Genomic DNA, 14,424 nt, shown 5'->3' with positions numbered 1-14,424 from the left:
GTGATATTTATACATTACTGTTAAAATTGAATATTTATTTATGCAACAACCAAACACAATTTTCACAATGACTTTCTCTTTTATTTACAAACTGAGCATACAAAGAATCTGTAATGTGAAAATATGAAAATTATTCCCAAACCCTGCAGATGGTAGGATTTGTGACAGTAAATTTACACAATATCTTTTCAGTATTTAATGACCCTTTGAATAACATCTCCAGTTATGAAGACATCGTTTCTTTAAAAAAAAAAAAAAAAAAAGGGAAAAAAGTACTTCGTTTCTTAAAAAAAAAAAAAAAAAAATTGGTAAAAAGTACTTTTTCAGTCCTTACAGCTCTTCTGCAGATGAGGAGCGATATATTGGTTCAGCCTCCGGACCCTTGTTCTAAAACAGAGATAAAAAGTAAAAGGTGTTTTTATTGTCATTCGCATATTACATTTTTTATGTAAATTACATTAATATTCCAGGTTATTGAATTCTCTGGCTCGTTCGAGAGGGAAGTAGATGTTGTATTTGATAATTTAACCGTTGCTTTTGAATTGGATCTTTTTGATGAATCGGTTGATCTGATTCACAAGATTTATTCATGGATCAGGTCAGACTAGAGTGATTTAAAATACAACTCACGGTGAAATCGATTGATTATCAGGGTAAAATGTGCGGTCACATTTACCGTTGTTTGGGGAGTTCAACAGGAATCCACGCTTGTGGGCAAAATATTTTACAACGCAAATTCGCAAAACTTTTGACGGATTCGACGCGTTTACCACCGGAAATCTGCGTGGTTGGAAACGGTTAAAATATTATTCGGAGAAATGTTATATTTTAATTTGTATGTATAATTGTGCGAATCCTTTGTAAGTACTTTAAGTAATAATTTTACTGAAAGTCGTGATAAACACAAGAAAAATAATTTTGCGGTTGTTAGCACTAGCAGGGTAACGTTAACTTTATATACGTAAGTTAAAGACCATTGTCAACATGGTGAATGTAGGATATCTAGGAATGTATTTTTAGCACACTACAAACACATCAGTTCACTAATTAAGTTCTTCATTCAATGCGGTAAAGCTGGAATGCATATCGCCTTAGGGCGGCCAGAGGCTGGTCTGTTCAAGTGAACGTGAGATTTTTCAGTACGATAAATAACCTTCTTTCATGTGGGAAATGCTTGTAAAACAATTGACAGCCTATCTGTAAATCTTCAACAGATGCTTCAAATTTGTCATGTCATTTACAAATGGAGCTATTTTTGGAGCCTCACAATCAAAATAACTTCTCCCTCCCTCTTGCAGCAACATCTTTACTTTGCTCTGATGACGTGTTTACTGGCGTGAGGGCGGGACAAGCTGTCACTCATATGATATCCACCAATAGCAAACCACCCAGTGAACTCCAGATGGATAAAATCAAGTCTGGGCCTAAAAAAATTACTTGTAAGAGAAGCCGGAAGCTTGTTTCATCCACAGAATAAAACACAATTCAAAATACATTTGCGACTTTTAATCTCACAATTGCGAGATGTAAACTCTCACAATTCCTGAACTTCAGCCAGCTCCTTGTTTCCTGTCTGCAATTATTGGCCGAACTTGATTAATTCAGGTGTGTCTGATTATTGTTGCCGTGACTACTGAGGTCAGGCACACCTGGATTAATCAGTTTGTCCAATAATGGCAGACAGGAAACAAGGAGCTGGCTTAAGTTCAGGAAGTAGTGCAGCTGTGCATAAAGCCAATTGTGACTCTAAACTCTGACTTTTTCTCTCAATAAACTTGCAATTGTGAGATGTAAAGTTAGAATTGCGAGATACAAATTCGCAATTCCGTGATATAAACTCGCAATTGCGAGATGTAAAGTAAGAATTGTGAGATTTAAAGTTATAATTATGTGTTATAATGTCAGAATTGCGTGATATAAAGTTGCAATTGCGTGTTATAAAGTCAGAACTCAAGTATAACTCGCAATTCTGACTTCTTTTCGTAGAATTGTGAGATATAAACTCGCAATTGCGAGTTATAAAGTCCAATCCTGAGGGGAAAAAATGCAATTTTATAACTTGCAAATCTCACTTAATAACGTGCAATTGTATATATAAATATCATGTAATTCTGACTTTTTTCTTGCAATTATGAGTTTGTACCATGCAGTTTTGAGAAAAAAGTCCGAATTGCAAGAAAAAAAGTAAAACCTCACAATTGCCTTTTTTATTTTTTACTCTGTGGCGTAAAAGCTTCTATACGTTTCAGTTGCATATCACAGATAGCCTGGGAGCTAGCCAAATGTAGATTTGCTCTGAAAGTTAGTCTGGCAAAGAGCTCATTCAAGCCCATTCCTAATCCGTCGAAATCACGACACAAATCAGAAACGTTGGGGCAAGTTGAACACCGTCATTAGAACTCTATAACCGCCAAAACCATGTTATTAAAATATTTTTTTCACAGACATTTTTTTATCATAGAGAATGTTTAAGTACTAATATCAGCTTACGAGGGAAACAAAGGCGAAGTTAGTGGTGCTTCGGAGGCTGCTGGAGATGATTTGGGAGAGGTTTTGTTTACTGTGTGAATTATTTAATGGAAAGCCCATTCACTCCTAGTTGTCTTGGTGTTAATTTTAAATAAACGTAGAGCAAGTAGCTCGGGTGAACCCAGGACTTAAATGAGAGGGCGAATCGGCGAAATGTAAGTTTATTTAATAACAAATAAAATGATGAAGACCATTTATGCATTTTATATAAAACATGTAAAACATCCGCGTTAGCACATCGCCCAGGCTGCAGCAGGGTTCGTTAATGATTATGACGATGTGTACTATTATTTAACTGAAGTTATGATTACAAATGCCTTTAATTTGAAGTATTTTTATCCGCCGGGATGATAGAATTGACGTCATTACGTGATGACGTAAAAGAACCGGTGAACCGGTTTTTTGAACCGGTTCATTAAAACGAACTGTCCGAAAGAACCGGTTCGCGGAAAAGAACCGGACTTCCCATCACTAAGTAGCTGATCAGTGTCTGCTCGTTTATTGAAACTAAGTTGTTCTATAGACCATTTCACAAGATGTAAACAACACTGGTCCAGAAGCACTTCCTGTTTCAGTTTGTAACTGTTTTCTTTATTTCACATGTAAAGAAAACATCTTAAAGATGTTTGTTTAACTTTTTGATTCAGTTTTAAATGTTCTGTTGGTTGTATTTTATCCAGATTTAATGTAGTGTTAAAAAACTGAAACAGGAAGTGCTTCTGGACCAGTGTTGTTTACATCTTGTGAAATGGTCTATAACAGACGAACGTCGCTGTGCATACGTCATCTCCTTCATCGCTCTGATTGGTTTTAGGTCTATCCAATTGCGCTCAGATACGTGTCTGTTGGTGACGCCCCTTTGGAAATGATGTGTCGATGAAGCTTTGCCAGGCCATAACTGAGTTACAACTGAGAATGGTCTGGTTTTAACCAGGCTACATCACAACAGGGAAGAAAAGACTATTGCAACTTCCCGTTTCATGATGTCTTAAAATGTTCAATGACCTGGAATGTTCTGTTTAATCAAAGCACTGTCATCATAGTTAGTCATAGAGTAGTCACTGTCACAGGCTAATGAAGTGGAACTGTGTCATTTAAGGGCTCCTTACTCGTCTCTTGAAGATTCTGTCCAGCAGCCGGGGTCGAGTGTATTCTGTAGGACTGTGATTGGAGAACTGAGTCTCCAAGCCGTTCTGCAGGATCACCGCGTTGCGGTCGAGATCGGGTGTTCTTGTTCCTCGTGGCCCAAAAACATTCAGGTCCTTGAAACACTCTGTCTCAATCATCTAGATGAATTTTAAAAATGCATATATGAACAGTGGACCTTAAATATACATCGCTTTTCTTTAGGTTTCTTCCCTACCTCGTTCTGCCAGGGCACAGGCACGCTACCTGTATTAAACTTGCTGTAGAAATTATCATCGACCTGATCAAGGACCACTCCTTTAACCGTAGAGAACTGATCGATGTCCAGGATGTCCGCGCAGTAAACGGCTCTCGGCTGGTGGAGAGAAGACAATCTGATGACAAAATGAACATCACAGGATTGATTTCAGGTGAGAAACAGACACTCACGTCAGGGACAAAAGATGGCGGCATCCTTCCAGCCTCAAGTCTCGTAAAGTTGATGTTCGTAAAGAACGAGTGACCTTTGATGACCTCTGGTCCTTGCCTGAACTTGCAGCCCAGTCGCTCCTTTGGGTTTTTAGCCAGGAGCTAAATTGAAAAGCAATTCGAAAAATGTATAGTATTCCCTTTGAATGGACAATGAGACCTAGATTAGATCAGATCAAATCAGTGAACTCAGAGCACTGTGAAACGTGTCCTCACACTTTTGCAGATGGATGAGGTGTCCTCGTCGAACTTATTCCCGTAATGCTCGATCGTCTCCAGAACTCTTCTTTCGACCTCTTGTCTCGGCAGCCGTTCCTTGTGGTTGCGAAACGGAGGTTTTCCGGCCGTCATCTCGTAGATTAGACACCCGAGTCCCCACCAGTCCGGACTAAAACTATAGTATGTGTTTGAGATGACTTCTGGTGCTGGCGATGTGAAAAAAACAAATTTACAACTGTAAAGCTGTATACACTCGGATTTATGATATACAACAATCTAAAAAGTGAAACACTTGGGCATATTCATATTACATTTGGAAATGAAGTCAGAATTAAAATCGTAATAATTCTAAAAAAAAGGCCTTGTTTTCTATAATCAATATATATATATACTACTGTTTTGTAAGATTTTTTTATTTATTCAGCAAGGATACATTAAATTGATCAAAAGTGACAGTAAAGCATTTATAATGTTACAAAACTAGTAAATGCTGCTCTTTTAAACTTTCTACTCATCAAAGAATCCAGATTTTTTTTTAATCAATTTTTAAATATGAAGCAACAGAACTGTCTTCAGCGTTGATGATAATAAGAAATGTTTCTTGAGCAGCAAATCATCATATTAGAGTGATTTCTGTAGGATCATGTGACACTGAAGACTGGAGTAATGATGCTGAAAATACAGCTTTGATCACAGGAATAAATGGCATTTTACAATATATTCAAATAGAAAACATTTATTTTAAATGTTAATATTATTTCACAATATTACGTGTTCAAATAAATGAGCGTGTTAAAAAACTTTTCAAAAATCTTACTGACCACAAAATTTTGATTGGTGTAGTGTATATAATATTTTTAAATGTCTGATACGATTCACTAAAACTGCTGTTATGTTGAATATCTATGAAGATGATTTTCATACCCATGTAACCCACGGTTCCCACTCTTCCCTTCACGAGTTTTTCTTCTGGCAAGGTTACGGCGAGTCCCAAATCAGAGATCCGAATGTGACCTGTCAGATACAGGGACGTTATTTAACAGGAAAAGGAACATTTCACAGTTTTTAAACCACTCTAGACTGAGAACTGTTTTCCTGAATACCTGGGAGGAAAAAAATCCTGAAAAGACTTCTTTATTCAAAGCGTCTTCTAAAATGAAAAGTAAGAAACTGTGTTTGACTCCCTTTCGCCTTCAGAACTGCCTTAATTCTACGTGGCATTGATTCAACAAGGTGCTGAAAGCATTCTTTAGAAATGTTGGCCCATGTTGATAGGATAGCATCTTGCAGTTGATGGAGATTTGTGGGATGCACATCCAGGGCACGAAGCTCCCGTTCCACCACATCCCAAAGATGCTCTATTGGGTTGAGATCTGGTGACTGTGGCGGCCATCTTACTACAGTCAACTCATTGACATGTTCAAGAAACCAATTTGAAATGATTGGAGCTTTGTGATATGGTGCATTATCCTGCTGGAAGTAGCCATCAGAGGATGGGGACATGGTGGCCATAAAGGGATGGACATGGTCAGAAACAATGCTCAGGTAGGCTGTGGCATTTAAACGATGCCCAATTGGCACTAAGCGGCCTAAAGTGTGCCAAGAAAACATCCCCCACACCATTACACCACCACCACCAGCCTGCACAGTGGTAACAAGGCATGATGGATCCATGTTCTCATTCTGTTTACGCCAAATTCTGACTCTACCATCTGAATGTCTCAACAGAAATCGAGACTCATCAGACCAGGCAACATTTTTCCAGTCTTTTCCAGAGCTCTTGCAAATTGTGGCCTCTTTTTCCTATTTATAGTGGAGATGAGTGGTACCCGGTGGGGTTTTCTGCTGTTGTAGCCCATCCGCCTCAAGGTTGTGTGTGTTGTGTCTTCTTCACAAATGCTTTGCTGCATACCTCGGTTGTAACGAGTGGTTATTTCAGTCAAAGTTGCTCTTCTATCAGCTTGAATCAGTCGGCCCATTCTCCTCTGACCTCTCGCATCAACAAGGCATTTTGGCCCACAGGACTGCCCCATACTGGATGTTTTTCCCTTTTCACACCATTCTTTGTAAACCCTAGAAATGGTTGTGTGTGAAAATCCCAGTAACTGAGCAGATTGTGAAATACTCAGACACCAACAACCATGCCACGCTCAAAATTGCTTAAATCTTCTTTCTTTCCCATTCTGACATTCAGTTTGGAGTTCAGGAGATTGTCTTGACCAGGACCACACCCCTAAATGCATTGAAGCAACTGCCATGTGATTGGTTGATTAGAGAATTGCATTAATGAAAAATTGAACAGGTGTTCCTAATAATCCTTTAGGTGAGTGTATAGTGGTCCCAAAATGTATTTGTATATACACTTTTAACAAAACATTTGACAAAGATCCTTCATAATTTAAGCGCAGATAAACACATTTTTATCTTATGTAACAGCATTCTCACTTTTGTAACCATGATGCAAGAGTCCAAAAACTTTTTGAGGTCACTATTTTTAAAAGTAGGATAGTTAATGATGTCAAACGCAACAAAAGTAAAAGTTTTCTTGCAACCGACTTGCTTTCATGCTTTAATTTCCTTGTTTATGATAACAAAAGCAATTTTGGAGAAATGTTTCCTGGTGACGATTATGAGAGTTGATTATGCTAAAAATAGAAAGTAAGGGAAATTTGAGATCCTGAAGAGAATGCTACAAATCTTGTACAGGCGGTTATTATAACGTCTTTTTTTTCACATAGGGAAGTGCACATACCATTATCATCCAGAAGAATGTTTTCTGGCTTTAAATCCCTGATAGAAATAAAACAAAACACATGTAGTTATTAACAAAGCTAGATCTGTTTAATTCGATTTCTGGTATGTCAGGTGACATTATATAATTTGTAACTACATTCAGCACATTAAAAGTCAAACAATGGCTCTCAGTTTTGAGGCCTACCTATAAACAATGGATTCTTTATGAAGATGGTCCAGGCCGCAGAGGATCTCCGCTGCATAAAACTGGACTCTTTCTTTGTCGAGCCCCTCTGTGCCCATGTTATAGATGTGAAACCTCAGGTCTCCTCCGTTCAACAGCGTCAGCACCAGGCAAAGAGCCTCTTTTGTCTCGTAAGCATATGCTAAACTCACCTGACATATTCAAATAAACACACAGACAGACAATTTACACAAAACCGGTCACATTTACAGTGCAATAAATATAAATATGATGTAAACATATACAGTACTGTGCAAAAGTCTTACACCAGTTATTTATATCTTTTGCTGTAGGGTTTCAGTTGGAAATATCAGATTACATCTGATTTCACTATCATCAAGTCTATCTGTGATTTCATAAAAAAACCGAAAAAACTGAGACAGTCTAAATCCAGAAGAACTGCAGCAACGTCTCCAAGACGCTCGACGAAACTGACCTGCAGTGTAAATTTAAGGCACTTAATGTGTTAATGCTGTGGAGGATGCTTTCAAAAATAATGTTGTAAATATAATTTATTTATCAATGAACTTCTATTAAACTTTTTAAAAAAAACTTTTGCTGATAATTTACTCACCCCCATGTCATCCAAGATGTCCATGTCTTTCTTTCTTCAGTTGAAAAGAAATTAAGGTTTTTGATGAAAACATTCCAGGATTTTCTCCATATAATGGACTTCAATGGGGTCCAAAAGACCGTTTCAGTACAAACTGTTCAAAGGGCTTCAAACGATTCCAGACGATGAATAAGGGTCTTATCAAGCGAATCGATCACTCATTAACAAAAAAAAAAAGTTTAAGTTTTATAAGCTCAAATGCTCGCCTTGCTCTGTTCTGTGACGCACGTTCGTGACTCTCCTGTTCAAACTCGTTCATCAAAATGAACGAATCTTTTCCCGAGTCAACTCGTTCATTTCGTCCGTTGAATGAACCAAATGACTTGCAAAAAGATTCGTTCATTTTGATGAACGAGTTCGAACAGGAGAGTCACAGAACAGAGCAAGGCGAGCATTTGAGCTTATAAAACTTAAACTTTGTTATTTATTTATTAAATGAGCGATCGTTTCGCTCGATAAGACCCTTATTCATCGTCTGGAATCGTTTAAAGCCCTTTGAACAGTTTGCAGTTTGCACTGAAACTGTCTTTTGGACCTTGAACCGTTTGGTTCCCATTGAAGTCCATTATATGGAGAAAAATCCAGGAATGTTTTCATCAAAAACCTTAATTTCTTTTCAACTGAAGAAAGAAAGACATGGACATCTTGGATGACATGGGGGTGAGTAAAATATCAGCAAAAGTTTTTTTAAAAGTGAACTACTCCTTTAACTATATCAGATTAATATTTGGTGTGACCACCCTTTGCGTGTTAAACAGCTTTTGTCCAGCTACACTTGCACTCAGGTTTTCAGGTAGCTTTGCAGGTCCGTTTCTTCAAACGTTGCTGCAGTTCTTCTAGATTTCCTCTGTCTCGTTTTTTTCTGTTTTTTCATGTAATCACAGACGATGATGATGGTGAGATCAGATCACACCGGCTGTTGTCAGATTCACTGGATTATTAGCGTTATGGCAAAAGGATTGTTTGGAAATGTAATCTGATATTTCCTTCTGAAACACTACAGCAAAAGATATAAATAACTGGCTTAAAATATTTGTACATTTTCGGTGGAAATACTACCGTGCCTCTGTATATAAGAGAAAAAGAAAGCTTAAAGAAATAGATTTTTACTACCTCAAAAATATTAATAATACTTGCATTATACTGTAGAATAAATACCATGATATATACTGTATATATATATATATATATATATATATATATATACAAACATACAATATAGTGTATATAGATCTTATGTTTTTGATTTCAGAGTGAAATATGACCTTGGTCTTGACCAGTTTTGTGAGTTTCACCCAAGCAGAAATAGTCATTTAACCATGAACTTTTCCGTCAAACGATTGCTGATAATAATCATAATTCTCACCACAAATCTGCTGTTGAGCCGTTCTAGAATCTGCTTCTCATTGAGGGCCATGGCTTCCCCGCTTTGCTTCTTAACACGTTTCTTCTCCAGTTTCTTACATGCATACATTTTCCCTGATGCTCGGACCTGACACGCACAGACCTATAAGAAGAGGCTTCATGTTACCTATTCCCACACTTTCATCTTCATTTCTAATATAAGCTTTCGGGAGCATGATTATCTCCACTTCAGGCAAAAGAGGTCCTATTGAGTAAAACATCTAACTGGGAATCTTTTTTAGATGTATATTGTGGTCTTACCTCTCCAAACCCACCCTTTCCCAAAACACGGTATTCTCGAAATGTATCTCGGGTGATTGGCCGTCTGTGGGAATGAAAGCCATGTCACGTTCAAAACATAAACAGCATTGCTTTAAAATGATTTAAAAATCCCACATCTGGCCCACACTAACCTCTCAACCATCTTCCACTGCAGGAATCGGTCGAAGTACATGCTTTTCTGATACTCTGCAAACGGAGCTCCGCTCAGATACTCATGAAGTGCCCTGTAAGACCCAATAAATGATAAACACATCAATGCTCCCAGACACCCATGTACAATGACGTGCCTTGTATTGATCATGGAACTGACTTTTGGCAATTGCTGAAGATATTTTCAGAAGCTTTGAGCTCCTCCTCGAGTTCTCTGCGTACAATCTCCCGCACCCTAGAAGACTGAACACATGCACAAGCATCATCAGCTAACAGAGAACGTTCTGGCAAGGTTCCCGCAGTCTTACGAACAGACGTTCTTCCATTAAAGGAGTAGTTCAATGTACTCACCCCCATGTCATCCAAGATATCCATGTCTTTCTTTCTTCAGTCGAAAGTTTTTGATGAAAACATTCCAGGATTTTCTCCATATAATGGACTTCAATGGGAACCAAACGGTTCAAGGTCCAAATGAGAGTTTCAGTGCAGCTTCAAACGACACCAAACGATGAATAAGGGTCTTATCAAGCGAAACGAGCAGTCATTTCAAAAATAAATTAAAATATGTACGTTTTATAAGCACATATGCTCGCCTTGCTCTGTTCTGTGATGAGCGTTCATGGCTCTCCTGTTTGAACTCGTTCATCAAAATGAACAAATCTTTTTTCAAGTCATGACTCGAAGGGTCCTAGATAAGACCCGTTTGTCGTTTAAAGAGCTTTGAAGCTGCACTGAAACTCTCATTTGGACTTTGAACCGTTTGGTTCCCATTGAAGTCCATTATATGGAGAAAAATCCTGGAATGTTTTCATCAAAAACCTTAATTTCTTTTCAACTGAAGAAACAAAGACATGGACATCTTGGATGACATCATGGGGGTGAGTAAATCATCAGCAAAAGTTTTTTTTTTAAAGTGAACTACTCCTTTAACGTTATTAGACCGTCCTTTCAAAGTTATCTGGTCTTTAATAATGTTCCAACACATCATATGGAGCGTGTTTTTCTTTTATTAGTTGGGCATCCATCTAACATTATTTAAATGTTACTACTTGTGTCAGAACGTTCAGAGAACATTCAAAAATAACATTCCAATAATGTTAGAACATTTAGAACATTCCGTTGAATTAATGGGCAAATGTTAGCTGAGTTTCATGTGAAACAGTAACAAGAATTTCTACAGTTTTTTAAATGCAGATATGAAGTTTTGATTATCAGATTGGAGGAATAAAAGCGTGTGTAAAGACCTGTGAGGTGAGATATTTTGTGATGAGTTGCTTGCCAAAGTTCGTTCTCTTGTCATCCGGTGTGACCTCATATTCCACCTGAGAGAACACAAACAGAGCATTCATTCACTAACATAAACTAGCTAATTGCATTTCGCAAAATGTTAGCCTGACAAATACACTTTAATCATTTTTCGGAGTTGTAAATAAAACAAAGGTTATTAGAGTCTTTCTACTTCTAAATTTCATGTTTAATTCAATGTATTACTTGCCATTTTTTTAATTATTTGTGAAATTTACACACGTTAAACATTTGATTTGGCGATTACTATTTAATTAGAATTGTGCAGGCCTATTTATTTCATTTAATGTGACATTATTACACTCTAAAAAATGCTGGGTAGTTTTAGCCCAATTTTTTTTTTTTAACACAATTTTGGGTCAAATAGGGACAAACTCAAAAATTGGGTTAAAAATGTTATTTAAAAGTGTAACCCAATGGCTGGGTTTGTCCATATTTGACCCAAAATTGGGTTAAAACAACCCAGCAATTTTTAGAATGTTTCATCAACTCACTAAACCCAGTATTTGACGAGAGATAATACCGTTTCATCCAAGAGGTTAATGCAATGCTGCAGATCATATTTAGTTGCACAGAAAAGGCGGAACAGTTGATTTCCGATGGGCTGTTTCACACACAGACTGTAATAGTCTCGCTCTGGAAAACAGAATGAGTCATGATTTATTGAAAATAATACAGTGCAATCCGGCAAAAATCTTAAATGACAAGAGGATATTATCTTTCCATTCATTTCTAATATTGACATATTTGCTGTGTTTGAAGTCCACAATTGATATATTTTAAAAAGCAATTCCCCAACTTTTGTCCTACTCACCAATGCTACTCTCCAAATCTGTGCACTCGTTTATGTGTGGAAAACGCAGAAATTCCTTCCATTTTCGACTCCTTCCTTTGCGGTTTGCACCATTACCTACTGCACGATGGAAGAAAGAGAAAATCTGTTTAAACCAAAAGAGCCTAATATGAAAACCTGATTCTGGTGTTTTAAAGAACTCAAAAATGAACCATCAAGTTCAGAAATGCATGATTGTCCATTCAGAAATTATTGTTATTATTGAAACAGGATATTTTGGATGAAATGACACATGAATTGTGTTTCCATGGAATTAAAAAATTAAACAAGGATTTAATAATTGTGTTTATGTAGGAATATATCCATTTAATCTCATTTAAAGGAGTTGTTCACTTAAAAAAAAAAAAATTGCTGATAATTTACTCACCCCCATGTCATCCAAGATGTCCATGTCTTTCTTTCTTCAGTCGAAAAGAAATTAAGGTTTTTGATGAAAACATTCCAGGATTTTTATCCATATAATGGACTTCAATGGGGTCCAAACGGTTCAAGGTCCAAATGAGAGTTTCAGTGCAGCTTCAATGCGGTTTAAACGACACCAGACGATGAATAAGGGTCTTATCAAGCGAAACGATCGCTCATTTCAAAAATAAATAAAATAATAATAATAATAATAATAATAAAGTTTACGTTTTATAAGCTCAAATGTTTGCCTTGCTCTGTTCTGTGATGCGCGTACGTGACTCTCCTGTTTGAACTCGTTCATCAAAATGAACAAATCTTTTTTCAAGTCATGACTCGAAGAGTCCTAGATAAGACCCTTATTCATCGTCTGGTGTCGTTTAAAGCCCTTTGAAGCTGCACTGACACTCCCATTTGGATCTTGAACCGTTTGGTTCCCATTGAAGTCCATTATATGAAGAAAATCCTGGAATGTTTTCATCAAAAACCTTCATTTCTTTTCGACTGAAAAAAGAATGACATGTACATCTTGGGTGAGTAAATTATCAGCAAAAGTTAACTACTCCTTTAAGTACTCCTTTAAGAAATCAAAAAAATGCTTTTGATGACTGTTGATGCTGCTCATTAAGTCTAACACAGCAGGACTAGAAGGATTTATGTTTATTATTCTATCAAGGTTATGTTGACAAAAGGTTAGACATGCAATGCAGGTATGAGAAATGTGTGTGTTTAAAAATAGATGCTTTATTAATCACATTTGTGTATTGTGTAAGCGTATGTTTTGTTTGAATGACGGTTTGTTGACAGTAAAACTGCAGAGAATCCATGGCATCCCCTACTATATTAGCCCGCTCTAAAAATAGCATAGGAATGAAGCTCTAAGTGATGACAAAGATCAGATTTGAGACGCCACACCTGTACTATTCAGAAAACAAAAACACAACATGCAAAAGTATAACTTCATAATAATGCTAGAAAGTCTTATTGGGCTCACTTGGGCAGTTAGTGCTGCAAACACTTAAAAAAGTTGACAAAACAACAGCAACTGAAGCTATTTTTAGAGCTTAGAATAGTGGAATAGCAGGTACTGCTGACAGGCTGTTAACCGCAGCAAAAGAAGTCAGACCGGTTTGTGATGCAAGGCCCGTATGATGTCAAAGGCTTTGTGTGTCTGGTTTTGTTTTGAGGTCAGAGTATTTCAGGTTAGAGGTGCAGGACAAATATGTTGAATGAGCTGTTTCTTTACCTCACAGCCACTACAGAGAACTAAAGTGAATATTAAAACGTGTTTTGATATTGTAGTCTTAAGCATATAATATACTTAAGTTGACATCTAGAGTTTTTTAAAACAAACATCAAGATTTTAGGATCAAATTAGGTTCAAAGATCTAGTATGTGAGTTTTTTATCACTATTTTGTCTTCACTCATTCATATTAAATTAACTGCAGAGTGAAATACGTTTTTAAAAGTATACTTATATTGCTTAGACTCTCATAAAAGCATAATAATTTTAAAATATCAACAAATTACTGTTCAAAATTATTGACATGTCAGCTACTAAAAAGCATTTCAACTACCCATAAAATGTTTCAGTCTGAGGTTTGAATCAGTTTCATTTAATTTTGTAATTTTGTTGTGAACAATCAAAACAATCCTTTCCTAAAATCTGTTAAAACACATTAAAAATGTTTTATCTCAGCACATGATATGACAACAGTATTTTATTTACTGTTTGAATGTTTTAGTTTTCTCTTCAAAATCCATTTTTATCACATTTAAGGGAAAACAGGTGAATAAATATTCTTACCTTCTCGTGCTCTTATGAGTGCGCTGTTTGCAACCATTGATTCAATCTCCATTTCTGCAGTGTCGTCCGATGAAAGTCAGTTGAAAGTTGGGAATTCTGCATTTAAACCTGATTTTGAATCTTGACACATTTAGTGAGGTAAAAATCCACTCACTTGAGATAACTTACATCTCCAGTGCATGCTGTCAGAGTGAAGCCTTCCCTGACAAATGACAACTCAACCTTCTTGTTCTTGTGTTGGCCAATCTTGTTTCACCTGTACAGGTGA

At 36.8% G+C, this 14,424-nt stretch overlaps 1 protein-coding gene across 1 annotated transcript; it reads right to left on the bottom strand.

Annotated features, from left to right (window-relative positions):
• Positions 1–289: 289 nt before the first annotated feature.
• On the bottom strand, positions 290–14,374 carry grk5 (G protein-coupled receptor kinase 5). Its single transcript, XM_039677376.2, has 16 exons — positions 14,157–14,374; positions 11,908–12,006; positions 11,617–11,729; positions 11,033–11,110; positions 9,949–10,031; positions 9,770–9,862; positions 9,618–9,681; positions 9,319–9,459; positions 7,301–7,491; positions 7,115–7,152; positions 5,287–5,376; positions 4,360–4,568; positions 4,105–4,245; positions 3,893–4,030; positions 3,639–3,815; positions 290–387 (listed from the first exon to the last, which is right to left on the bottom strand). Exons 1-16 carry the CDS (start codon positions 14,206–14,208, stop codon positions 331–333), a joined length of 1,764 nt encoding a protein of 587 aa, XP_039533310.2. The 5' UTR covers positions 14,209–14,374; the 3' UTR covers positions 290–330.
• Between the last annotated feature and the right edge of the window lie 50 nt (positions 14,375–14,424).

The sequence above is a fragment of the Pimephales promelas genome, chromosome 23 (genome assembly GCF_988280905.1).
Source record: "Pimephales promelas chromosome 23, fPimPro1.hap1.1, whole genome shotgun sequence".
Taxonomy (NCBI): Eukaryota; Metazoa; Chordata; class Actinopteri; order Cypriniformes; family Leuciscidae; genus Pimephales; species Pimephales promelas.
This window is presented reverse-complemented; position numbering and strand designations above follow the sequence as displayed.